This window comes from Acinonyx jubatus, chromosome D4 (assembly GCF_027475565.1).
Source record: "Acinonyx jubatus isolate Ajub_Pintada_27869175 chromosome D4, VMU_Ajub_asm_v1.0, whole genome shotgun sequence".
NCBI lineage: Eukaryota > Metazoa > Chordata > Mammalia > Carnivora > Felidae > Acinonyx > Acinonyx jubatus.
In genome coordinates, this window is record NC_069391.1 from 10,201,383 (window position 1) to 10,227,950 (window position 26,568).

Here is a 26,568-nt window from a genome sequence, read left to right on the forward strand (position 1 = left end):
AGCTCAGGTCATGATCTTATGGTTGTGAGATAGAGCCCCACGTCGGGCTCCATGCTGGATATGGAGCCTGCTTGGGATTCTCTCTCCTCCCTCCCCTTCCTCTCCCCTGTTCACTGTCTCTCTCTCTCTCTCAAAAAAAAAAAAAAAAAAAAGATAAATTCAAGGGTGGCTGGCTGGCTCAGTCAGTGGGGCATGCAACTCTTGATCTCGGGGTTGTGAGTTCAAGCCCCACCTTGGGCATAGAGATTACTTAAGAATAAAATATTTTTTTAAAAAAGATAAATTCAAAGTCAGCCAGGAGTGAAAATGCACTATTAAACACAGGTGGAGAGAGAAGCAGTTGGAAAATTCTGGAGAGCAATTGGGTAGCATGTATCAAAAGTCTTAAAGTTCACAGTGTTTTGTTTTGTTTTGTTTTAGCACAACAAAGGAGATAGAAGTTTACTGAATATACCACAATGGAATGGGAGGCAGAACAGCAGAGGAAAGGCTGTCAGGCTCAATGTTTTATATAGTCTTTTTATTCCTAGGCATGAATTCTAAGCAAATAATTGTCAATGACTTCTGAGCAAAGATGTTCACTGCTTTGTTATTTATAATGGTGTAAATCTGACAACCAAATGATGGTATTGTCACAAAATGGAGTATCATGCCGCCATTATAGGTGATGTTACAGCAATGTCAGCAGGAAATAATTTCTGCAGTAGTTATGAATTTTAAAAGGAAAAAGGTACAACAGTGTGCTGGTGAAATAGTATGAACTCAGGCTTACAAAAATGCAGAGAAATAAAAGAAAGGAAGTACACAGAGATGTTCTCAGTAGCCTTAATGTCATAGGATTGTGGATGCCTTTTGTCCACTTATTTACACTTTCCAAAAATTTTTTTAATTTGTTTTCAATGTTTATTTTTAAATTTTTTTTAATGTTTATTTATTTTTGACAGAGAGAGAGAGAGAGAGAGAGAGAGAGAGAGAGAGATGGAGCATGAGCGGGGGAGGAGCAGAGAGAGAGGGAGACACAGAGTCCGAAACAGGCTCCAGGCTCTGAGCTGTCAGCACAGAGCCCGACGCGGGGCTCGAATTCATGGACCGCGAGATCATGACCTGAGCTGAAGTCAGACGCTCAACTGACTGAGCCACCCAGCTGCCCCCACTTTTCAAATATTTTAAAATGAATTTTATTTATTTATTTACTTACTTATATTTATTTATATATGTATTTATTTTTTGAGAGAGAGAGAGCCTGTGCTAGAGAGGGAGAGGGGTAGAGGTGGGGAGAGAGAGAGAAAATCTTAAGCAGGCCCTACACTCAGCACAGAACCTGATGTGCAGGGTCAACCCCACGACCGTGAGATCATGACCTGAGCCAAAATCAAGGGTCGGATACTCAACCGACTAAGCCACCCAGGCGCCCCTTATTATATTTATAAAGAGAAAACAACAACAAAATTTTAATTATAATTTTTAACAAAAGACAAGTCCACCTCCCATGGGTGGTTCAGCAACAATCTCTTAGAAGAGATGTTCCCAAACTGCTTTGTCAGTGAGAAAACTGCCAGTGAGACTGGGTAGGAACTTTGCACTGTTTGGCTAAAAGAAACATAATAGGAGGATCTAGGTCAGGGTTTCTTAACTTTGGCACTATTGGCTAGATACTAGATAATTCGCTATTCTGGGGGGCTGTCCTGGGCATTACAGGGGGGACAGCAGCACCTCTGGCCTCTGCCCACTAGATGCGAGTAGCAACTGCCCATGCTCCATGTTTGATCACCAAAAATGTGTCCAGACATAGCCAAATGTCCCCTGAGGGACACAATTGCCCCCAGTTAAGACCCCCTGATCTAGCTGATAGGTTCTAGGCTAGCTTAGTCACTGACTCTCTTAGGACTTTAGGAAAGTCACTTCCCCTGGACCTGGGTCGCCCACTTGGCATAACTGTTCTCTGAAGTTTCTTCCAGTTTTGGCTTTTAACAAATTGATAATTGCAAGTGTTACGAGATGAGGGGGTGGGGGAAATGCAATTCTGTTATTTTCAGATTTTGCCAGAAGTTAAAATTCCTGTTTTCTATGAGGCCAGCAAGTTAAACAGATTATTCAGTACAATCCAAATGAGTTTTGCTATAGGAATTGGAGTTGGATTTCTTTCTTTAGGTAAATAAAAGAACCTTTGGCTACTTACCAGGATTTAGAACTTGTAGGCAATTTCGATTTCCTGACTGGTCAGCACCTCCAAACACCCAGATGGTATGAGGAGCACAAGAGGGAACAAAGCTGGCATGCTCGTACCGGGGCAAGAGGCCCTCCGAGGTGGCTAAATCCCACCGGTGTGTTCCTAGAAAACATTTCACTCAGTTCCTGCACTGGAACTGCCACTGTAGTTTATGTCAGTTGACAAACTTGGGGGAGAGTAGTGAGGAGAAAAAGTCGAAAGCATAACCACCACAACCATCAGATCACTGGCAGGGAATATGGTCAAATTCCAAAAAGTTCTATAATAGAATTTCGGGAGCTGTCTGCCTAGTCTATAAACCCTCCTCTATGGAAACTGTCCCCATTCTCCCAACCAGAGAGGTAGAGATCCCAGAAGATCTGTTTGTACTACACCTTGACTTTCTAGCTTCAGCTCATTGGGTCAAAGGTAGTTACTTGACCCCAAATGGGTCAATCAGATCTTCCCTCCAGAGAATCTGGAATTCAAACAGATTTCTGGATTTCTTCTTGCATGTATGGAGAAGCAGCTAAAGCCAAAGTATGGAGAAGAGAAAGAAAGAAACATCTACATAAAGAAGACCTTGGGGTTGTGGGAGGGGGGATGGGCGAAACGGGTAAGGGGCACTAAGGAATCTACTCCTGAAATCATTGTTGCACTATATGCTAATTTGGATGTAAATTTAAAAAAATAAAACAAGTTAAAATTTAAAAAAAAGAAAAGAAATACCAAATAACTACAAAAAAAAAAAAAAAAAAAAGATCGCCTCAGAGATGAGGGAGGAGGTAGATGATCTCTGACAGTTTTCCAATTCCTGCTTCTACTCTCTCCTGAGTCTAGGCTTTATCTCCTATGTTTAGATTCTTCCCTTTTTTTGCTGGTTTAAGAGAGTTTCTGTTACCTGCAGCTAAATGATTTCTGGCTAAAACAAGCTCACAACTGCTCAGGGAAGTAAGACAGTAGCCCCATTTTATAGGACACTGAAGCCCAAATGGTTTACACAGGTTAACCAGAGTCACAAAGCTAGTAATAATAGGTCACACCAAAAATATAAGTGGACTACACAGCGAGTTTCTTGAGGGCTGGAAGAAATTTTAATTGCCTTTGAATTCCTAGTGCAGGGTGTAGAAATTCAAGTGCCTACATAGGAGGGAACGTGGCAAGTTGGGGGATGAGAACCCCATTTGATAGGCGGGGCAGCTCAGTGCCAAAAATCTGTTGCCATGTAGACATACAGGCCTACTGATGTCAGATCTTCCAAAATCATCAAGAGAAGCCAAACCATCTCAATTTTTATATGTAGACCCTTGTACATTTGGTTGGTAAACAACTTAGATTAAATCAATAATAGCGACTTTGCATGGGCCTAACAAAACACGTATGGGGGTCTGCCATCGTGTAGAGCACATGGTGGTCACCATCCGTTTGTTTTCCATTAATCATCCATCTATCCAAATACTTAGAAAGCACCTACTCTGTGCCACGTGCTATGGTAGTGGCTGGGGGTACAGTGATGAGTAATATAACCATGTTCCTTGTTTCCAAAGAGCTTATACTCCTGTGGGGAAGACAGATAAGAAATAATCACACGTGGTAAGAGCTGTGAAGTGGAATAAGGATGGGGAAGTACAGGATACTATGGAAATATAGAGGGTGGTTGTGACATTGTGATTTATATTAAGAAATATATATGTGATCTTGGGGCACCTGGGTAGCTCAGTCGGTTAAACATCTGACTCCTGATTCCAGCTCAGGTCATGATCTCATGGTTTGTGAGATCGAGCCCCGCATCTGTTGTCAGCACAGAGCCTGCTTGGGATTCTCCCTCTCCCCGTCTCTCTCTCAAAATAAATAAAAAATATAAAAAAGAAAGAAAGGAAGAAAAGAGAAAGAAAGAAAGAAAGAAAGAAAGAAAGAAAGAAAGAAAGAAAGGGAGGGAGGGAGGAAGGAAGAAATATATATGTGATCTCTATCAGTTCCAGGCACAGAGCTCTTAAAACCCTTGGAATTTCCCAAGTGATAAGATTGAAAAGGGTGTCTTTTATAAAAAGCCCCTGTCAACCACACCTGGATTTATGTTTATGAGGTGACTTCTGGAATGCCCTAAGGATGGGGGCTGGTTGCCAGGGGAACCAACCATATGATTAGAGGGTTGGAACTTTCACCTAGCCTCCCGCATCCACCGCTGGGAAAGGCTGAATCAATCACCAATGGCCAGTAATTTAATCAATCATGCCTGCATAAGGAAGCCTCCAGAAAAAACCAGGTATTTGGTGAGCGTCCAGGTCGGTAACCACGAGGAGGTACCGGGAGGATTGTGCACCCTCAGAGTAAGGATGCTCTGTGCCCTTCTCCCCATACCTTGCCCTATGCATCTCTTCTATCTGGCTGTTCCTGAATTATATCCTTTTATAATAAAGCAGTAATCTAATATGTAAGCTATTTTCCTAAGTTCTGTAAGCCACTCTAGCAAATTAGTGGAACAGTAGGGATCATGGGACTCTCCAATTTATAGCTGGTAGGTCAGAAGCATAGGCAACAGGCTGGACTTGGGGTCAGTGTCTGCAGTGGGACAGGGGCAGGACAGTTCTATGGGACCGAGCCCTTAACCTGTGAGAATGTGATGCTAAGTCCAACTGGATCTTGTCAGAACTGAATCGAGTTGTAGGACACCCAGCGAGTGTTGCAGAATTGTTTGGTATGGGGAGAGACTCCCAGACGTTTGGTGGCCAGAAACAAAGTATTGAGACTAGTGCTGGGAGGAGTGATAGGAGTAGAGAAGGAAAACAGGATTTCTCCTTTCCAGTGGTACTGCCTAAACTAGCCCAGAAGTATCAGGGAAAGCTTTCTGATGGAAGTGGCAGTTAATGTGGGATCTGAAAGAGGAATAGTAGCCAGGTGATAAGCAAAGGGAAGAGCCTTCCAAGCAGAGGGAACTATAGGTGCAAAGGCTTGGAGGCCAGAATTTAAGACATGTTCAAGGAACTGAAAGATACTCAGGGTAGCAAATATGGGTTTGGGAGAGCCAAGAAAGGAGCTGGGAAAGGCTTGAAATGTAGGAATGACATGGTCAGATTTGTATTTTAGACAATACGGTCCAGGTATGGAAAACGCACGTATGGTGCATTTACGGGGTAAACTTGGAAGCAGGGAGACCAGAAAAGAGGCTGTTGTTATGTCCAGTTGAAGAGTAATAATGTTTAGGGGTACCTGGGTGGCTCAGTCGGTTAAGTGTCTAACTCTTGATTTTGGCTCAGGTCATGATCTCACTGTTCGTGGGTTCAAGCCCCTCACTGGGCTCTGTGCTGGCAGTGCAGAGCCTGCTTGGGATTTTCTCCCTCTCTCCCTCTCTCTCTGTCCCCGCCCCCCCTCAAAACAAACAAACAAACAAACAAACAAACAAACAAACAAACTTTAGGGGCTCCTGGGTGGCTCAGTTGGTTTAGCATCTGATTTCGGCTTAGGTCATGATCTTGCGGTTTGTGAGTTCGAGCCCTGCGTCAGGCTCGGTGCTGACAGCTCAGAGCCTGGAGCCTGCTTCAGATTCTGTGTCTCCTCCTTTCTCTGCCCCTCCCATGCTCATGCTCTGTCTCTCTCTGTCTCTTAATAATAAATAAAAGTTAAAAAAAAATAAACAAACAACTTCAGAGACACCTGGGTGGCTCAGTCAGTTAAGTGTCTGACTCTTGGTTTCAGTTCAAGTCATGGTCTCATGGTCCTTGAGATTGAGCCCTGCAAAGGGCTCTGCACTGTCAATGTGGAGCTTGTTGGGATTTTCTCTCCTCTCTCTCTGGGCCCTTCTCCCTGGCTTGCTCGCTCTCTTTCAAAATAAATAAATCAACATTAAAAAAACTCTTTAAAAAAATAGACAGGCCTTAAAACAAAAAAAGAGAGAAGTAAAAATGCTTGGACTGCAGTAGTAGTAGTGGAAATGGACAGATGTGGATGAAGATAGAGACGTTTAGGGCTTGGTGATTAATGAATTATGTGGATGGAAGAGGAGGTGGAGCCATCAATATCTCCCAGAAAAATATCTGATGAAGCAATGGTTGGATGTCCAGGGCTCTATAGAGACTCTTTCACCCCCCAAAATGAGGTATTGGTTGGTGGACGTCTGCTGAGACGTTAGGGGCCTCTCAGTGACGTTCATTTTCTTAGAGGAAAACCCTGCTCTCTGGTCTCAACCAGTGTTCTTACGAATGGTCTGGTCATAGCCGGTAGCACAAGCCCTGCTCTCTGGCCACAGGGCATGGGCTCCGCAGCTGCTGGTCTTACCCAGATCCATGGTGTGCACATCTGAGAAGCTCCTGCTTGGATCTGCTCCCCCAACAATGAAGACCTTCCCTCTCGTGGCATCACCAACTGGGGGTAAATATGAACAGCTGTGGCCAACCCGAGCACAGGGGCTGTCTCCAGGGGGGGTCAAAGTGTACCTGCCAAAGGAAGGATGTATTCAGGAGACCTGAGCAGAGAATAAACGGGGCCGTGTGTTCTTTCCACTCCTCATGAAATTCTCACCAGAATGAAGAGTCTTATACACACACCCACCTTAAGTTGTATCCACCAAAGCAGTATTTCCCTCATTGATAATTGTCCCTACACATAACCTTTGACTTTTCAATTTTGTCACCACTTGTAGCTCACATTAACCTAATGGGGTTGCACTGGACTAGTAATTGTCCCCATTTGGCAGACAGGGAAAGTGACACCCAGAAAAGTTCCGTGGTGTGTCCCAGCACGAGATGGTACCTGTGAGCATGGTTTGTGAATTCCCAGCTCAGGTGCTTTTGAGATGTGCGACCTTTTAGAAGTCATTTAACCTTTCTGAACCTTAGTTTCCTCATTTGGACAGTGAGGTTGGCAATAGTTCTTTGCTGTGAAGGTAAGATGAAGTCTTGTAACAGTGCAGGGAAGGACTCAGTAAATGGTGGCTGGAGCTTTATGGCCACTCCCGTAGGGACCTACAGCCCCAACGATCCTGCCGCTAACCCATGATGCTCTGTCAAGGAATATTCTCCAAAATGTATAGATTTTAAGAGCTTTTCCGGATTACTCAGAAAGCTTGACTCAGAAGCCAGAGCTAGGACTCTGAAAAAATCAAATACAGGATCCATTCATCCCGTTCTCTAAAGTCACTCCGAATGCCAACCAAAAAACAGAATTCAAACTTGCCGGTTGGAAAAGAAGATTCGGTAGCTATTTTTCAGGCACTGGCTCATTAGACCTCTCAGGCATCTGGTACTCCTGACCCTTTCCTCGTTCTTGTACCTTTCTCCTCACCTGGCTTCCCCACATCCCTTCCTTTTGGTTCTCTACCCACTGCTCTGGCTGCTCTTTTCTGTTTTCTTGCTCTGACTCCTTTCCTACCAGCTTTCTCCTAACCCTTAATACCCTTGGATTCTCTTCTCAGTCTGTGTACACTTACCCTGTCAAGTTCATCTGCACCGATGGCCTCAATTTACCACCCATCTACATACTCATCAACGATTTCCAGTCTCAATTTCTTTTCCAGATCCCTCTTCTGATAACCAGATTCACATGCCCTATGATCACCTGATGATTACTAACAATGTACCGTGTAGGCTGTGAACTTCGTTACAATCCTGGTTTCCCTTAATCTGTACAAAACCCCTTTGAGGACGGTACTATTATCACCATCTGATTTTTACAACTGAGAACCCGAGACTTAGAAAGGTTAAATAACTTACCCAAGAGCACACAGCCACCCAGATACGTGGTGAATACGACAAAAAGTCCCTGCCTTCAGAGCCCTCACAGACTAGTCGGGAAGAGAAACATTAAACAGGTAATTTCACAAATACCCATTTTATTTTAATTGTGCTATAAAGGAGTACAGGATATATATAGGGATATATACTATGAGAACATATCCTAAGGGGACCTCAGCCTGTAAGGAGAGGTGTGAGAGGGAGGGGGTCAGAGAAGGCTTCCTGAAGAAGCACCATTTGAACTGAGCTCTGAAGTATGAGAAGTTAGGTGGACAAAGAGAGGAATGAAAAGATGGAGGGAAAGAGTGACCCAGGTAGAGATCAGCACATACAGTACCTGAGTGCGCAGTGCAAGGCATGTTAAGGAAGAGAAAGAGAACAAAGGATGAGTAAGGGTACCAGAGGTTGGAAAAGACAGGCAGGGACAGGTGGGCCATTTTAAGGACTCTGTTTTTTATCTTAAGATCAAAGAGGCACAAAAGGGTTTTAAACCAGGGAATGCCAGGAGCAGATTTACGTTGGTTAGAGAGCAGGAGGGGACATGGAGAAGCCAAACTGGAGACCCTCCTCTCCAAGGTCCTGCAGAAGCATTGTCTCCTCTCTACAGCCTTCTGTGAGCCCTCCTTCAGTACTGATCACACTCACCGCCATCACCTGCTTAGTCCGTAACCCCCACTACTGGGAGACTATTCACCTTTGCACCCTCAGCACCTACACAGCAGCTGCCCGTCAGGCCATTGTTAGTTGAATAAAGCGTTGGTTGAGCAAGCAACCAAGAAGCAGTAAGGCCAGTTTAATCCAAATCCAATTCCCTGAGAATCTTAAAAATGAGTCACAGCTTGAGGGAAGACACAGTGTTGGAGCTGTGGATGCCAGATGGTCAGTGCCTTATTCTTCCTAGTAAATGGATTTTAATAAAATCAACATCTGCTCTGTGATAATTATTGCCCCACTATCTTTCCTCTGAAGACCTTTTCAGACAGTTTGAGTCTAATTACCAGCAACTACAGACAGCTTCGTCTCTACCCTTTCACAGAGATGATCAAATATGTTAGTAAACTACTTATAAATGAAACAAAAACTCTTGTTTTTCTCTGTCTGAATCCTTCCTTACAGACCATGTTGCTTTCCTGGGCTTGTCTCCAGGCCCCAAGACTGGCAGCAGCTTCATGGTGTCCTATGCATAAGAAAAAAAGGCACTTTTTAGACACACAGGACAAATCAGGTCACTTCCTTCTTTAAAACCTTTCCTTTTGATGTGCCGATTTCTAGGGCTTGGTTCATCTGAATAAGCATTACCAACCTTTTGATATAAACTTAAATTTGGGAGGCAAATATAACACAACTTTATTGACACAATTACAGGGCTTTTCTTTATTATGTTTTATTTATTTTTGAGAAAGAGAGACAGAGGGTGAGCAGGGGAGGGGCAGAGAGAGAGGGAGACACAGAATCCGAAACAGGCTCCAGGCTCTGAGCTATCAGCAAAGAGCACGACGTGGGACTCCAACTCACAAACTGTGAGATTATGACCTGAGCCGAAGTCAGATGCCTAACTGACTAAGCTACCCAGGGGCCCCCAATTACAGAGGTTTTTTGGCTAAAATTTTCTGTGTGTCTGTGATTTTCATGGAGAAGGGACATATGTCAAAATATTTTCAGGGGTGGGGCGCCTGGGTGGCTCAGTGAGTTAAGCGCCTGACTCTTGATTTTGGCTGGGGTCATGATCTCACAGTTGGGGGGATCAAGCCCCATGTCAGGCTTTGCACTGACAGCACAGAGCCTGCTTGGGATTCTCTCTCTCTCCCTCTATCTCTGCCCCTCCCCCCCCATGCTCTAGCACTCTCTCTCAAAATAAATAAACATTAAAAAAACAGGGGCGCCTGGGTGGCGCAGTCGGTTAAGCGTCCGACTTCAGCCAGGTCACGATCTCGCGGTCCGTGAGTTCGAGCCCCGCGTCGGGCTCTGGGCTGATGGCTCAGAGCCTGAAGCCTGTTTCCGATTCTGTGTCTCCCTCTCTCTCTGCCCCTCCCCCGTTCATGCTCTGTCTCTCTCTGTCCCAAAAATAAATAAATGTTGAAAAAAAAATTTAAAAAAAAATATTTGCAAGGGTCATAAGATGTTTATACTCATCAAAAGATAAAATATTTTATATATATATATATATATATATATATATATATATTTTAAGCTTTATTAATTTATTTTAGAGGTGCCTGGGTGGCTCAGTCAGTTGAGTGTCTGACTTAGGCTCAGGTCATGATCTCACAGTTTGTGGGTTCGAAACTCAGATCATGAGGCTCTGTGCTGACAGCTCGGAGCCTGGAGCCTGCTTCACATTCTGTGTCTCTCTGCTCCCCCACTCACGCTCTGTCTCTCTCTCTCTCTCTCTCGCTCTCAAAAATAAAATAAAAACATTAAAAAAAATTTCTTTTAGTCATGTCTGCACCCAACACGGGGCTCGAACTCACAACCCTAAGATCAAGACTCACATGTTCTCCTGACTGAGCCAGCCAGGCACCCCAAAAGATAAAATACCTTAAAAGGTTGAGGAATACTGATCTCTGGGATAAATCCATGCCTCAGCATGGCATTCAAAGCCTTCTGGACTCAACCTTTTCCCCAGGGACTCACCTCCACTGCTATAGTGAGCTACTGTTGCTATATTTGTTGTTTCTAACATGTCAGGCCCTTTCATATCTCGCATCTGCGTGTTACTTCTGGTACCTGAAATGTCCCTTCCCTTCTGGTCAACTAGGAAACTCCCAACCTCCAAAGCCCAGTTCAAAAGTCCCTCCCTCAGTATAACCTTCCCTGATTTGTTGTTTTCCATTTACATCCTCAAGTTACGTCCTTCTCCCTCTGAAGGTTATCAATGAAGTCACCATCATTGCAGGGATCACTCTGAATGTGATTATCCATTTAAAAGTCCCTAGATTAGATTCTAGAGTAAATTCCAACAGAGCTGGGCCTCTCAGATTCATTCAAAGAACCTACCAATGGGCCCCGGCTTAGAGTAGAATTGAGGAATGAGTGAATGAAGAAAGAACATAGATGAGATTTCTGGGAGATGAACGAATAAATCCAACTTTTGGCCTAAGCCACTGACCGCGGTCCCCAAAGCCCAGTGGGTAAACTTCGTATGAGCGGAGACTTCATTGCAGCTACCTCTGCCAGTCCCATCCCCCAGTTCCATCCCCGCGTGGCAGCGACAGAGGACACAGTGTCGGGAGAGAACAGGCTGGTTTCTTTCCGTCAAAGAGGCCGGGCCGGAACCCGAGCACGCCCTCCCCAGGGCTCTTCACCCGGCCCGGGCCCACTCCCCTAAAGGATGCGGCGGCTCCCGCCCAGGATCGCGTCAAACCCACGGCCCGGACACCCCCAGACCCGAACCGCATTACCTGCGGCAGCTTAGGAAGGTCCCGGACTGTGGCTCCGCCCCTAACATGGGCGGGGGTTGTGCCTTCGCCCCTCCCCCAGGCCCGGAAGAGCGGGACTGCCAACCGCTCGCCGTCTCCCCGCGTCATTGGCCCGGTCCCCAGGGCGCGCCCTTTGGAAGGGGACCGGGAGGGCTCCTACCCGCCAGGAATGTCGGTCTGGCTGTGCGTGTCTCGGGAGCCAAACTGGCCGGCCGTCCCTGGGGCCTTTCCTCCCCGGCGGAGTAAATAAGCCAGGGCTCCTTGGAAACGACTTAACAAGCGAAGTGCAGGGGGTTGGGCATCGGCTTAGAGGACCCAAATTCCTTCGGCAGCTGGGCTCCCCTGAAGGAGCTAGGGTGTTTTCAGTTCCAGCGGATGTTATAAATGGTTTTTGAAATGGTTTCAAAGACCCTTTCCTAGGTGTGAAATGTCCCTGCTTGGTCTTAGGTTAGTTCAAGCTTTGGTGTCTTAAGCAGCTGACTCATTCCATAATTTGCGTTTGTAACTATGGCAGGCACTATGTTGAACCAAACGTGGCCCCTGGCCTCCTGGAGTTTACAGTCTAACTAGAGAGCGAGATTAAAAAGAAAAATAATTAGGTACATTTGCAAAAAGTGCAAGGAATAAAATGTTCATCGACGAGAGCATTTGGGGGGAAGTTACTTTTCTCTGGGCCTCAGTGTCACCCATCTGTAAAATAGAGCTGGTAAGATTTCTGTCACCAGGTTATGGCGGGGAATAAATGAGCTAATGAATATAAAACGCTCAGTTCACAGCGGCTGGCATAGAGCTGGTCCTCTGCAAAGTATAATGCTATTCCTATAAATAAACTCTAGACACTAGTCCTGAGCTAGACTGCTCATCTGCATTACCTCTGATCTCCATGAGCATAGGTTCTCTGCAGCTTTCCTGAAAATGCAGAGCTGACTCACCTATGTATATGTTCCAGAGAATCCCACAATCACTTAGGAGGGCTGAGGCCAGTTGTTGTGTCATAGGAAACAGGAAAAAGCTAAGGAAGGAGATCTCAGGAGCTCCTGAAGTATAGTGCCTAGTGGGAACCAGACAGCCATGCTTGGGTTCAAATCCAGGCTCCAGCACTAACCATCTAACCCTGACATTTAACAAGTTCATGATTCTTCCTGAGCCCTACTTTCCTCATCTCTTGAATAGGATCATAATACCTTGAATACCAATTCTTGAAATTATAACAGGAATTTATTCACATTAAAATTTTTTTTAATGTTTATTTTTGAGAGAGAGGGAGGTAGAGCATAGCAGGGAGGTACAGAGAGAGGAGGACAGAGGATCTGAGGTGGGCTCTGTGCTGACAGCAGAGAGCCCGATGCAGGGCTTGAACTCATGAATCATGAGATCATGACCTGAACCAAAGTCTACCACTTAACCGACTGAACCACTCAGGCTACCCTATAACGGGAATTTATTGACAAAATGGAATTCGAGGTCTGCAGCTCTCCTCACTGCTCAAATATCTTATTTCAAACGCCTGGAGTCTTTATGAGTTCCCATTATTAATGGAAAAATCTCCACTGCTGTCTGCCACATTCAGTCATTCTGCTCTCCTTCAGGAAAGAAAACCAAGGCTAAGTTGGCTCTGCCATATGTCCATGTACATCTTGATGGAGATTTCTGCTCAGAGCTGTGGAATGCTCTGATGGGCCCTGTGTCTTTTGGCTAGCTCCATTTCAAGATTCCAAACTGGAGTTGCACATAAATAAGAAAAATTGGAAGAGGTCTGTGGGCAAAACGGCAACCAACTTTCATTGTGAGACCTATGCTTTACACTAGAAGTCACATTTCAGAAATTGCTGGAAGGAAATTTTGAGATCTATTTTTAAAATGGAAATTGAGGGGCACCTGGAAATTGAGGGGCTTAGTCAGTTAAGTGACCAACTTTGGCTCAGGTTCGAGTCCTGCGTCAGGCTCTGTGCTGACAGCTCAGAGCCCGAAGCCTGCTTCGGATTCTGTGTCTCCCTCTCTCTCTGCCCCTTCCCCACTTGCACTCTGTCTCTGTCTCTGTCTCTCTCTCTGTCAAAATTAAATAAACATTAAACAAAACTTTAAAAAATGGAAATTGAGGCCCAGAGAACTTACAAAATAACTAGCCTACATAAATGGCAGAAACAGGAGCCTGGATTTACTGCTTTGCCAAGGAACACTAAGAACACATTCCAGGGGGCGCCTGGCTGGCTCAGTCAGTAGAGTATGTGACTCTTGACCTCAGGGTCCTGAGTTTGAACCACACATTGGGGGAGGAGTCTACTTTAAAAAAAAAGAAAAAAAGAACACATGGCAGTCAGCATGTTCTGTACAGTTTTCAAAGTAAATGACCGATGTGTCTATTACCTCTTCTAAGAGCTCACCAAACACTGAAGAATGCTTCCCTCATCTCTCTCTGCTGTGGATGTCAAGAGTGAGGTTCACTGAATGAGGTGGGGCTGCAGGAGGGAGTTTGCCAGATGGTTTGGTAATGTGGGAACTGCCACCTGCTTTCGCTGCAAGGGGATACCATCTGCTTTCATTACCTACCTATTCACTGACGTATCAGAGAGGGAAACAATGATGCTGATGACACCTTCCTTTCAAGCACATTATAGTTTGTAAAGAACAGTCATGTCCATCCCCCTACTTGCCCTCCTTCCCAGTTCTGAGAAAGTATCTTGAGTAGGATTAATTCCCAGTTACTGAGGTTCAGAGCCAAAAAAGTGAATTGCCATCTTTCTAAAGAGGACTGTAATCATAATTTTAAAACCTCAAATATAATAGCATCTTTTCCTCATTTGGAATTTTTTCTCCAAGAAATTCTGAGCATGCCATCCTTATGTTGTTTTTTTTTTCCTAAAATCTCAAATGTTACCTCTTCAGAAAGGCCTTTCCTGCTCACCTAATACTAAGAGCTAACACATTGCACTCACTCTGTACATGTTATCATTTTAAGCCCTTTCTATATATTAACTCTGTTAACCCTCAGTACAAGTCTATACAGTAAGTATTATGCTTATCATCTCCATACGATATGATGGCAGTTATTATCTCCATAGAGAAGCCAAGAAAACTGAGGCACCAAAAGGATAAATAACCTTGCCAAAATCATGGTACAAGTAATAGAGCCTAGACTTGAACTTGACCATCTGGTGCTGGAGTCTGCACACTTTACCTCTACTATATTGCCAACCTAGGGTGCCTGGGTGGACCAGCCGGTTAAGCATCTGACTTGATTTTGGCTCAGGTCATGATCTCACGGTTTGTGAGTTCAAGCCCTGCCGTCCCCTCCCCGCCTCATCCATCCCCATGTCGGCCCTACACTGACAGTGCGGAGCCTGCCTGGGGTTCTCTGTCTCCCCTTCTCTCTCTGCGCCTCCCCAAGTTTAAGTAAGTAAACTTAAAAGAAAAATATACCGCCAACCTAAAGTAGGCTTCTTCCACTCCATTTTTCTTACTTACAGTACCCCTCCTTTCCCTTTTTAGCACTAATCACACACTGCAATTAGGTATTTGCTTATTTATATGTATATCATTTGTCTCCTCTGTCTCCATGAGGGGAAGGATCATATCTGTCTCATTCACATTATAAGTGCTATATAACTATTTAGTGAATAAATGAAGAAATGTATGCTTGTGGGCATCATTCATTCTGTAACACACTTAAAAATTTTTTTAAGGAGGGGCAGAGAAAGAGAGGAAGAAAGAAAGAATCCCAAGCAGACTCTGCATTGTCAGCGCAGAGCCAGATGCAGAGCTCAAACTCAAGAACTGTGAGGTCATGACCCAGCCGAAACCAAGAGTCAGATGCTTAACCAAATGAGCCACCCGGGCACTCTGCAACAAACTAAAAATTAATTTTAGGGGTGCCCAGGTGGCTCAGTCACTACTGAGCTGTCACTACAGCATGTGCCTCTTGATCTCGGAGTTGTGGGTGTGAGTCCCACATCGGGTGTAGAGATTACTTAAAAAGAAAATCTTAAAAAAAATAATTTTACTTTGAAACAATTTCACAATTACAGAATAGTTGGAAAGAACTTCACTCGGAGATCTCATTAAAGTTTAGTCAAATGTCCCCCAAATACACTTCAGCGCAAGAAGATCCAGTCCTGGGTCACTCGAACAACAAATATTGAGCACCTGCTAGTTTTGGATTTTATAAGTCTCCTAAGTGGTCTCTCAACTGCAACAACTACCTACTACAATCTCATACAGCAACCAGAGTGATACTTTTATTTTTTGTTAAAAAAATTTTTTTAACGTTTATTTATTATTGAGAGACAGAGAGAGACAGAGCATGAGCATGGAAGGGGCAGAGAGAGGAGACACAGAATCTGAAGGAGGCTCCAGGCTCTGAGCTGTTAGCACAGAGCCTGACGCGGGGCTGGAACTCACAAACCCAGCGAGATTATTATCTGAGCCGAAGTCAGACGCTCAACCAACTGAGCCACCCAGGCACCCCAGAGAGTGATCCTTTTAAAATGAGTTATATATGTTGCTCCTCTGCTCGAAACCCTGCAGTAACTCCCTATTAGATTAAAAGTAAAACCGTTCTTTTCTCTCATCTCCTCTCCTCTTGCTCCAACCACACTAATCTTCCCATTTCCAAAATTCCATCTAGATATGCTTCCACCTTAAGTTCTCTGTGCCAACCTCTTCCCTATAATTGCCCTCAAGTGTCTGACTGGCTAACTCCCCTACCTCTGGTGGTTCTTAGAAATACATCACTCCATCTCCCTATACTGCTCCCCCACCCCGGCACTTATCACTTTCTAAAATGCTGTAGTTATTATGTTGTTTATGTTCTGTCTCCTCTTCTGGAATGTACTTACAGACAGAGGATAGAGATCTTTGTCTATTTTGCTTGCTCAATATCCTAAGTGCCTACAACAGTACCTGGCATACAGTTGGTGTTCAACCAATAGCTGTTAAATGAACAATTGTTGGTTATACTAAGTGCCAGGTTCTGTTTTTTGCACTGGGAGTAGAACAGAAGACTCCCTGCCATCATCAGACTCACACTGAAGCATACTTAAACCAGTTAGACCTATGTTCCAACCTCGGCTCCTATGCCTAGTTCCTGTGTGTTTGGGGGCAAGTTACTTAACCTCTCTGAACCTTGGTTTCCTATCAACTGTTATGAGAATTAAACGGAAAAACAGCATTTATATATCATTTAGCATCAGAAACGCTTAATCACTGTTTCCTTTTCTCCAAGGCTGCAAGATTGGTAGCCTGATGTCCCTGACAGGCTTAGACGAGGTTTTCACGAGGACTTGGATAAGTACAAACAGGTTATTATGGCGAGGCTTACCCAATTTTTAAGATGTTTTGGTGACAGAATGCTTAAAAGGGTCGAACCGAGAAACCAAGGAATGGCTAGAGTCACCTACTTTGTCTTTTTGCATCGGAGAAGCCTCTCTGGGCCGATAGAAGTGAAAGTCTAAAGGAAGGGAAGGGGAGTAAAAGTGAAGTAGCGGGCCACTACTAAAAACTACAAATCCCAGAACCCCAGGCTGCAGACAACTACGGGTCCCAGTAGGTTTCACGGTCTGAACTGGGGTTCGCCTCTAGGAACCTGCAGCCTGGGTTCAGCTGAAGAGAGCGTACGCCGTGCGGAGGTAGCGGGGAGAATCGGGTCAAACTTTACGCCGCTGCGCAGACGCCTCACACGGGCCGGACGTGACGTAGGAAGAGTTCCGGCTTCGGCCTCCGCCGCTGCCGCCGCCGCCGCTACTACTGCCGCCGCCGCTGCCGCCGTCGCCGTCGGGGCTTGTTATTTCTAAAATGGCGCCCCTAGACTTGGACAAGTATGTGGAGATAGCGCGGCTGTGCAAGTACCTCCCGGAGAACGACCTGAAGGTGAGTCCAGCCGGGGCGGGAGCGCTGCTTGCGGGCTCGCCCCTTCCGGCAGTGGGGCTCCCGCCGGCCCGCCCTTCCTCTCTCCGCGGGACCCCCGCCGGCATCCCGTCCGGTCCCGTTTCGGTGGAGGGCCTATTGCGGGGCGAAGCGACCGGGTCAGACCAGGCGTCACGCGGAGAGCGGGAGGGAGCCCAAGTCCCCCAAATGCTGTCCTAGTTTCCTTGGAGGGGATCCCGAGGGATGTCGCGGCCTCTGCCCCAGGGTTGCCCCTCTTGGCCTTCGGACTACCCCAGGGCTCGGAGCCCTGACAGCTTTGCTTGGAGGACTCCTCTCCTCTCTCCCCGACCCCGGTCTCCCGGAGGCCGACCGAGTCCCAGCGGACAGTGCCCTCGGGATGGGGTCATCCCTCAGAAGTGGTGACAGAAGCGTGGGGTGGCCGGCGTCTGACAGGAGATGCCACCGGCTCCCGGAACGCGACCCCAGTGTGTTCAGGTCTCGGCGGAATGAGAAGACGGTGGGCCAGGGCGGTCGGGTAGCGATGTCAGAGAACGCCAGGTCTTCCCTCTTTCCATACCCCGCGTCCCAATTGCTTGGTAGGAGCGTTGCTTTCCTTCTACTAATTCAGATATGAACCCGTTTTCCAGTAGGTTGTTGAGCTGATTTCAGTGTGTAAAGTAGTAGGCTTTCCATGCAAATACTTTTCTGTTCCTTAAGTTGTTTCCTCATAATCCCTTCTTAACTCAAGATTTCATTTTCTTGGTTTCCAAAAGGAGACGAGTCGTTCCTTGCTACTGCTTAGTCTGAGTAACAACAGTGCATGTATGTGTGGGTAAAGAATGGATGTAAGAGAAGAGGAATTCAGTTTGGGGTATACTGCTTTTCTGACAAGTGTTCCCATGCGCTTGTTAAAACCGGTGCTTAGATGTCTGACAGTGTTTAGCGGTGAGTCCTAGTCCCCGTTTTACGTGTTCAGTTAACTTTGATTTGCTGTGTAGTAAGTGGGTAAACTGTTGATGGTTTTGAGTCTTTTTTTTTTTCCTTTCATCTGTGGATTTAAAGCAATTTATCTTTGTAAATTCTTTCTCTTAAGGAAGATATTACTGTGTTTTTTTTTTCTTTTGCTCTGTTGATACAGGAAGTTGATATTTAACATCAGTCAACAAGTATGCAAAATGTTTAAGGTCACATCAGCTCTGGTGGATGTAAGTTAAGTGTACTTGTTGATTATATGTGCTGTATGATGGGGGAGCCATTCGTGTGCATTTTCCCCTTTTTAATAGGATAATTTGATTAAAACGAGGACAAAGCCGGTACTAGAAATGTAGCTTTTATTTATGTTCATCTGAGTCTTTCAGACATGAGTTTTGTAGCTTCCTTCTGTTATATGCTTTTTTAAGGAAGGAGGATACAACCAACATTGGGACCTAATTAGTGGAAAACTAACCAGATGTCTTGTGGTAGCGTTGTTAATTCCATAGATGAAGTTGATTTTTTCATACCAGTGATTTGATGTGGACTTTTTTGTTCTTTAGCGCATATAAAGCTGTTTTAAGCTTTGTGTTTATAATTAATAAAACGTTGCTTATTACAATATGTCTTGATATTAATTCGAGATTGGTTGTTGAAATTATTTGAAAGATGATCAGTTGGATTTTCTTTAGGTAAACTTTTAGTTTGATAAACATTGGATTTCCTTCCCATCTTAAGGAAATATAGATATCAAACCATTTCACTTCTCTTTGCAACACTATTGGACTGTGCTTAGTATGTATCTGTTTCTTAATAAACAATTTTTTTTTAAAACCTTCTGGGCAACTACTGGGAAGAGAGAATTCTGAATTTTTCTCTGTAAGTGCAGGCTTTTCTTCTTTGTCTTGGAAATGGTTTGATCAGGTTAATGTACTTGTGCTGTTCCCGTCTGGAGTATTTTTAAAGAAATTTAATTTGGTTTCTATTTCTTGGCATGAATTAGAAACTAAAATTAGACAAGCCAAGAAAGTATTTCAGGAGTACCTTTTCTGAGGCTTTAGAGCCAAAATAAAAGATTGTGTCAGAGGAAAAAAACAAACCATTGGGGCTACTTAATGGTTTGTTCTGGTAGAAAAGACAGCAGTTCACCTGTATTTTCAAATTGCTTAGAAATTGGAGGCACTAAAATAAAATAATAAATGCATAGGATGTTTTAGATCTAATCACGATTTCTCTATATCTGAATTGGAAGTGGTCAGATCACTAGTACTGGATTGAATGTACAAAGTTGTTTTGTAAGAATAAAGATGAAATATGTGAAAGTGAGTGGGCCAAAACATAACCTTTCTTAAAAAAGATCTCATGTGGTTCTCATCTACAATAAAGATTTCAGAGAGGATCATAGGAAATACAGATGCCATATCTGGCCAAGTGGAAGAACGAATGATAAAGGCAGGTTTACTGAATACTGAAGAATTTTGGGGAGTAGGGATTCTATAGTTTGTAGATTGATCTTTTGAACAGTTCTTAAAGATGACATGCAAGTAAAGAAATTGCACAAGGAACTGTGCAATTCCATAATAACCACTTTTGTGAATTAATAGTTAATGTAATCTTTTTGGAACTCATTTTTGTGTTTAGTTTGAGCCATCTCTGAGTTTTTCATATAAGGCTCCTGGGTCTGCAAAGTTGTATCTTTATTTGAAATGCTTCTATAAAGCTTCAAAAAATTCTGCCTGGATTTTTTCTGAGATTTTGCACCTCCTCATTTCAAACTCTGATTTTATAGATTCTCATCATAAACAGTATGCAACCCATTAGTTTAGTCACTCACCTTAGTGCTTGTGTTATTGATCATTCTGTTTACCTGAGTGGTTTTTCATTGTATCTTTTTCAAGTAAGGAAAATCAAACCCAATGCGGCAGATAGGAATATATTATGGCTTTGTGTAGGGCTAGAAGAGTGTCTTCAAGACCCTCTCTGATAATATCTGCCATTTTGTTTATCTTTTTGGCCACAGAATCAGTCTTCTATGGCTTATGAAAATAGTCTACAACAGTGCTGTCTGGTAGAAATAAAATGGTCAGAAACATGAGCCTTGAAAGGTCAAATTTTAAAAAAATAGAAGGGAATAGTTGAAATTAATCTTTTTTTTTTTAAGTTTATTTATTTATTTTGAGAGAGTGAGCAGGGGAGGGGCAGAGAGGGAGAGAAAGAATCCCAAGCAGGCTCTGCACTGCCAGTGCAGAGCCCATCGCAGGGCTTGATTGACAAACTGTAAGATCATGACCTGAGCCAAAATTAAGAGTTGGATGCTCAGCCGACTCCCCAGGTACCCCCCCTTTTTTTAATCTTAGTAATATTTACTAGCCACCCAGGTACCCCCCCCCCCTTTTTTTAATCTGAGTAATATTTAACCCAATTTCAACATGTAATCAGTATAGAATTATTAATTTAATATTTTATCCTTTTTGGGGTACTGTCTATGAAATATGTATATTTTACATTTATGACACATCAACATTTGGACTAATGGCATGTAGCTGTAGATGTCCTATGGAACAGCACATGTCTCTAATGACTCCCTAGTCCCTTTTCTACAATTTCAGAGCTAAGAGTAAATCAGAGTTCTTCTAGTTCTGTACCCTTCTTACTTTACCGAGGGGTACTGAGCTCCACAGAGTTTATGATCTGCCTAAGGATGTACACCTAATCAACGAACTAGGTTGGAAAGCCTCCCTATTCAGAGCTCTTTCTGATGCAGTTAATAGCTTTTTTAGGATGACAAATAGTATGCTTTTCTAGGTACATCTTCCACTTTCCTTTTTACTTCCCATTCTAAGCACATTGGACTGCTCTCTTCTGACAACATGCTCTGTACTTTCCTCCTCCTTTGCTTCTGCTCAGTCTGCTTCTATCACCTACTTTTTAAATACTTATAACACAAATATTAAATCATTTAATACTCTATGAGTTATGTATAATATTTGCTCCATTTTGTAGACAGGTAATTGAAGCACAGACAGGTTAAGTAACTTTCCAAAGTTACAAAGCTGGGAAGTAGGTGGAGGAGCTAGGATTCAAACCTAGGCAGTCTGGGTCCAGGGTTCACATCTATAACTATCACTTATATTTCCTCTGTACAGTACCCCCCCTTGCCCCTTTTGGGCTCTAGCTCAGATGCCACTTTCTCTATGCAGAGCTCCTGGATTCTACAGTCAGAATTATTAGCAATGATTAGAATGTACATCGCTGCTTACAGTTTTCAGGGTACCTTCATGTTTATTCTATCATTTACACAGTTGTGTAGGGCAGAACAAATATCAGAGCCAAGACTTGATGAGGTTTAAGTGGGTTTTGCTATAGTGACTCAGCGGAGTATATACCTGAATTTATTTGCTCTTAAAAATTCCCGTTTTTGGGGGCGCCTGGGTGGCTTAGTCGGTTAAACATCTGACTTCAGCTCAGGTCATGATCTCGCAGTTCGTGGATTCAAGCCCTGTTTTGGTCTCTGTGCCTAGAGCCTGCTTCGGATTCTGTCTCCTTCTCTCTGTCTTCCCCTCCCCCACTTGCACGCTGTATGTGTGTCTCTCTCAAGAATAAATTACCATAAAATTTTTTTAGAAATCCCGTTTGTTTGTTTTTTCCTGCACTGACCTTTGCCACATAGCACCTTATTGTTCCACTTTACCACTCTGTCTTCTGTGGTAGCAGATATGTCAGTCTCTACTAGACTCCAAAGCTTCTATTTTTTCTTCTTCTTCTTCTTCTTCTTTTTTTTTTTTAAATTAGAGAAAGCGCAAGCAGGGGAGAGGGGCAGAGGGAGAGAGAATCTTAAGCAGACTCCACACTCAGCGTGGGGCCTGATGTGGATCTTGATCCCATGACCCAGGGATCGTGACCTGAGCTGAAATCAAGAGTTGAACACTCAACTGACTGAGCCATCCAGGTGCCCCTAGACTACAAGTTTATTGAGGGCCAGGATCACGTATGTTTATTTTTGTATTTTCCATAGTCTTAGAGAATACTGCATTGTATGTGATAGGTAGTTAAGGTTCATTGAATTTAGTTGTATACTGGTTTTTGGGGGCGCCTGGGTGGCTCAGTTGGTTAAGCATCCAGCTCTTGATTTCGGCTCAGGTCATGATCTCGTAGTTTGTGAGTTCAAGCCCCACATCAGGCTCTGTGCTGAGAGCACGGAGCCTGCTTAGGATTCTCTCTCTCCTTCTCTCTCTGCCCTTCCCCTGCTTGTGCGCGTGTTCTTTCTTTCAAAATAAATAGACTTAAAAATAAAGTAAAGTATAGGGGCACCTGGGTGGCTCAGTCGGTTAAGCGTCTGACTTCAGCTCAGGTCATGATCTCATGTTCATGAGTTCAAGCCACGCATCGGGCTCTGTGGTGACAGCTCAGAGCCTGGAGCCTGCTTCAGATTCTGTCTCCATCTCTCCCTCTGCCTGCCCACCCATCACATTCTCCCTCTCTCTCTCTCTCTCTCTCTCTCAAAAATAAACATTAAAAAAATTTTTTTAATGTAATTTTATACCATTTTACAAACACACATTTCTTCGGATGTCTCCTTTTGTCAAGTACTGTTCCCTATGGGTGCTAGAGATAGAATCTGATACTTCTCTCTACCTTTGAGGGGCTCTCAATATAGTAAAAGAAATAAATAAACAAATGATTATTGCATGGTGTGTTAGGTGATATAATAGAGGGCTGTTCAGGATATTGAGGAACATATTAAAAGTAGCATCTAACTGGAGCCAGAGATGATTTCACACAGAAGGAATAATGAGACGATGAGCAGAGTTTGTTCAGGTAGACAAAACAGGAAGGAAAGAATGTTTAAGCAGAATAAATACCATATGCAGTGGTATAGCTTAATCTGAAAGAACATGACCAGTTCAGGGAACTTCTAGTGGTTTGGTTGGCTGGAGATGGTGCTTGGAAGGCAGGCAGAGGCCAAATCATGGAAGATTAGGCTGATAAACTTGGATTTTTATCTTTTAGGTGGTATATGTATAAACACTTTGAAATGCTTTTATTTATATTTTAGGGGAAAACAAATCATACTGTGACTTTGGGATGTTGTTTAAAATATAGCTAACTAAAAAGAAAAGTAGATTCAAAGAAAACTGTTACAGGAATACACTGTATTATAGTGTATACAACATACACTGTTGTATGTGGTGGGAATATGACAAAAATCATGAAGATGTTACCTGAATAGAGTTTTGGAAACACTGCCATAGACAGAGGAGTACCTTTGGGAGATTTTTAAGGAGGACTGTGACAGTAGGTTTTAGAAATCGGGGTGCCTGGGTGGCTCAGTTGGTTAAGCATCTGACTTCAGCTCAGGTCATGATCTTGTGGTCCATGAGTTCGAGCCCCGCGTCGGGCTCTGGGCCTGGCTCAGAGCCTGAGAGCCTGCTTCCGATTCTGTGTCTCCCTCTCTCTCTGCCCCTCCCCCATTCATGCTCTGTCTCTCTCTGTCTCAAAAATAAATAAAAACAGTAAAAAAATAAAATAAAATAAAATAAAATAAAATAAAATAAAATAAAATAAAATAAAATAAAAATAAAAGAAATAGTCTGGCAGCATTTGTAGACCATGGTTTGGAATGGGACAAAAATGTCACAGAAGCAGTAGGCCGAATGACAGGAGATTTTGACGTAAGACAGTGACAAGTGATTGTGGTGTTTAAAAGGAGATGGGAGCGCCTGGTTATCTCAGTCAGAAGAGCATGCGACTCTGACCTGTGGGTAGTAAATTCAAGCCCATGTTGGGTTTAGAGATTACTAAAACAAAATAAACTTAAAAAAAAAAAAACCAACTAAATAAAAGGAGATGAAGAAGGTATAGTAGGACCTGTTGACAGGTTAGGTCTAGGTTACGAGAAAGAGAGGAGTTCAACGTAACCTCAGTTTCTGGCATAGATTACTTAGTAAATACTGAAACTAGATTAAGGAATGTAAGGGAGTTTGGTTTGGGCCATACTGAGTTTGAGATGCTGCCAAGTCAAGACATCAAGGTAGAGATGGCCAGAAGACTGTTAGATACACAGGCTGGTTAGGTAACAAATATTTATTGATTGTCAAATGTGTTTTCAGACACTAATAGTTCTAATAGTTTTAACTCAAGAGAAAAGTCTAAACCAGTGGTTCTGAACTGGGGGTGATTTTGCCCCTGAGAAGATATGTGGCAGTGTCTGGAGACGTTTTTGATAGTCACAGCTAGGGAGTTACTGTGGGTATCTACGGGGTATAGAGGCTAGAGATGGTGCGAAATATCTTATAATGCACAGGACAGCAGCCCCTCACAACAAAGAATTATCCATAGTGCCATGGCTAAGAAACTTTGGTTTAGGTTGAAGATACAGATACTCCCTCCTGCATTGTAAAGGTGTGAATGTTCTTATCATTTTGGATTCCAGCTCCTCATTCCCAGTGGTTTGTAGAAGTTCTATACAAAGGCTATATAAAAAATAATTTTAGATTTTTGTTTCTTAAACCAAGAGATTTTATAAATACCAGTATGTTAAAGGAAATAGTATGCTTTAGCTAACAAGAGCAGCTAAACATAGAATTATAAAATTTAAAGCCCAGTGTTTTAAATTTGAGGGGCAAGAGGGAACAGGAAGATAGGAGCACAGAACAGAATGGAACCTGGACTATCTTGAGGGAAAGGTAGAGAAGGGAAATAGGTTCATCTAAGAAGGGGGCTATAAGCCCCTACTTGTCCAAGCATTGGGAATTCATTGGGCACCGTGGGGAGAGATGGGTGTAGTTTGCCCTAAGATTGGGGAAGATTGAGAATCCTGCCTCAGTGACTGTTTTGGAGCAATAAGAGAAACCACACTGCAAAGAAACTGAGCAGTAGAACAAAGCTGTAAATGGCTTTGGAAGAAAGGGTCGTGTGTCTTCCCCATGGCAAGGGTATACTTCTTGAGGCCACTGTGTGTGTAGTCGGCTGACTCACGTAGAGTTTGTACTGAGATTTCATAGACTTCTTACTTTGTATGTGTTTGGTTTGAACTTGTAAGCTACTGCTGAACTGGAAAGATGAGAGGAAATAGCTTTGGCTTAGAGATTCAGCTCTTTAAGTCCTCATTTGGAACCACAGAAGTGTCAGTGACAAGAGGCAGCCGTTATTTTACTCCAGGTAGTGTGCCTGGCCTTGGGTTGAAGATGGTGCCTAAGTAGTTTACATGTGTTCCCTAGACACTCACCAGCTTTTAAGATTGGCAAGGTTTCACAGTAATGTTCTTGAGTTTATGGTCTACTGTCACTTTCAGATGAGCCCTGAGGGGTATGGGCCGGTCACTAGGGGTGGCTTGCAGTTAAGGGGGCATTATGGGGTAAGAGAGCCAGACATATGTGGGTGCAAATTCTGGCACATTCAACATGGGAATCATGGAGTCCCTCAGGAATCTGTGCTGTCATTAGTTTCAAAATGTTAATGATATCTTACCTTGTTCCCAAAAGGATATAGAATGGCTTATGAAGGTACATTCAATATAGCAAGGTAAATTACATTTAGAATAAGTAAGAAAAATGAGACAAAGAATGTAAAGATAGGAAACCAAGATGGAACCAGTGGTAAAAGTAAGAATTGTATACAAAGTAAAAGCTGTGATGACTAGATTACTTCTTTGAGATTAAGTCCTAAGTTTTCTAGGAGTCTACTGAAAGATAGAAACTGATCAGTTAAAAAATTCACCAAAGATTTGTCTTTGTCTCAAAGGTGACAAACACAATCTTCTCAGGGAAATCACACCTATCCCTGATAGAGGGAGCAAAGAGACATTCCTCCATTGGGTTCTCCTTGAAGGTAACTGTTTAATAATAGCATCCTATGCACCTTGTTTATAGTCTACACAGTGACCAGCTCTGTTTCCTAGAATGTCCCTTACCACAGCTGTATGGCATGATGTTAGAGTATAAATTTGGGAGGTGCGCCTGGGTGGCTCAGTTGGTTAAGCATCCGACTCTTGATCTCAGCTCATGTCTCCATCTCAGGGTCATGAGTTCAGGCCCTGCATTTTGGGATCCACATCAGGTGTGGAGCCTACTAAAAAAATAATAATAAATAAATAAAATATATATGTATATCTGTATCTATCTATCTATATAGAGAGAGTGTTGTAATTTGGGAAAAAGCAATTGGGAAAGGAGGGCAGTATAATGCAGGGTGAGGACAGGCCTCCCTGAAGGACAGATTGGCTTAATTCAGGATGGAGTTTGTAGTAGGTTTGTAGGTTTGTTTGGGTAACATTTTAGTAACTGATCTTCAAAGGGATGTACACAGTGGAGCCTCCAAATTTACAAGTAACTAACAGTTTCGTGAGAGTGGGCAAGTAGCCTGATCAACATGGTAG

General features: G+C 43.5%; 2 protein-coding genes across 4 annotated transcripts in view; one reads left to right on the top strand and one right to left on the bottom strand.

The window, feature by feature from the left end:
* RABEPK (Rab9 effector protein with kelch motifs) overlaps window positions 1-16,841 on the bottom strand; it is a 27,123-nt gene extending 10,282 nt beyond the window's left edge. Inside the window, exons 1-4 of one of the 3 annotated variants that reach the window (XM_015061461.3) lie at window positions 16,675-16,841; window positions 9,057-9,115; window positions 6,485-6,642; window positions 2,180-2,332 (exon numbers count right to left, since the gene is read on the bottom strand). In XM_015061461.3, coding sequence (XP_014916947.1) covers window positions 2,180-2,332; window positions 6,485-6,642; window positions 9,057-9,109 — 364 coding nt within the window. In that variant the 5' untranslated portion in view covers window positions 9,110-9,115; window positions 16,675-16,841. Of the gene's footprint in view, window positions 1-2,179; window positions 2,333-6,484; window positions 6,643-9,056; window positions 9,116-11,339; window positions 11,433-16,674 lie in introns of those variants that run through there. The other 2 variants (XM_015061452.3, XM_027035109.2) reach the window with 2 other exon arrangements.
* A 143-nt stretch (window positions 16,842-16,984) lies between these two features.
* PPP6C (protein phosphatase 6 catalytic subunit) overlaps window positions 16,985-26,568 on the top strand; it is a 35,627-nt gene continuing 26,043 nt past the window's right edge. Inside the window, exon 1 of the mRNA XM_027035110.2 lies at window positions 16,985-17,222. Within this exon, the coding sequence (XP_026890911.1) occupies window positions 17,148-17,222 (75 nt within the window). The 5' untranslated portion in view covers window positions 16,985-17,147. The remainder of the gene's footprint in view (window positions 17,223-26,568) is intronic.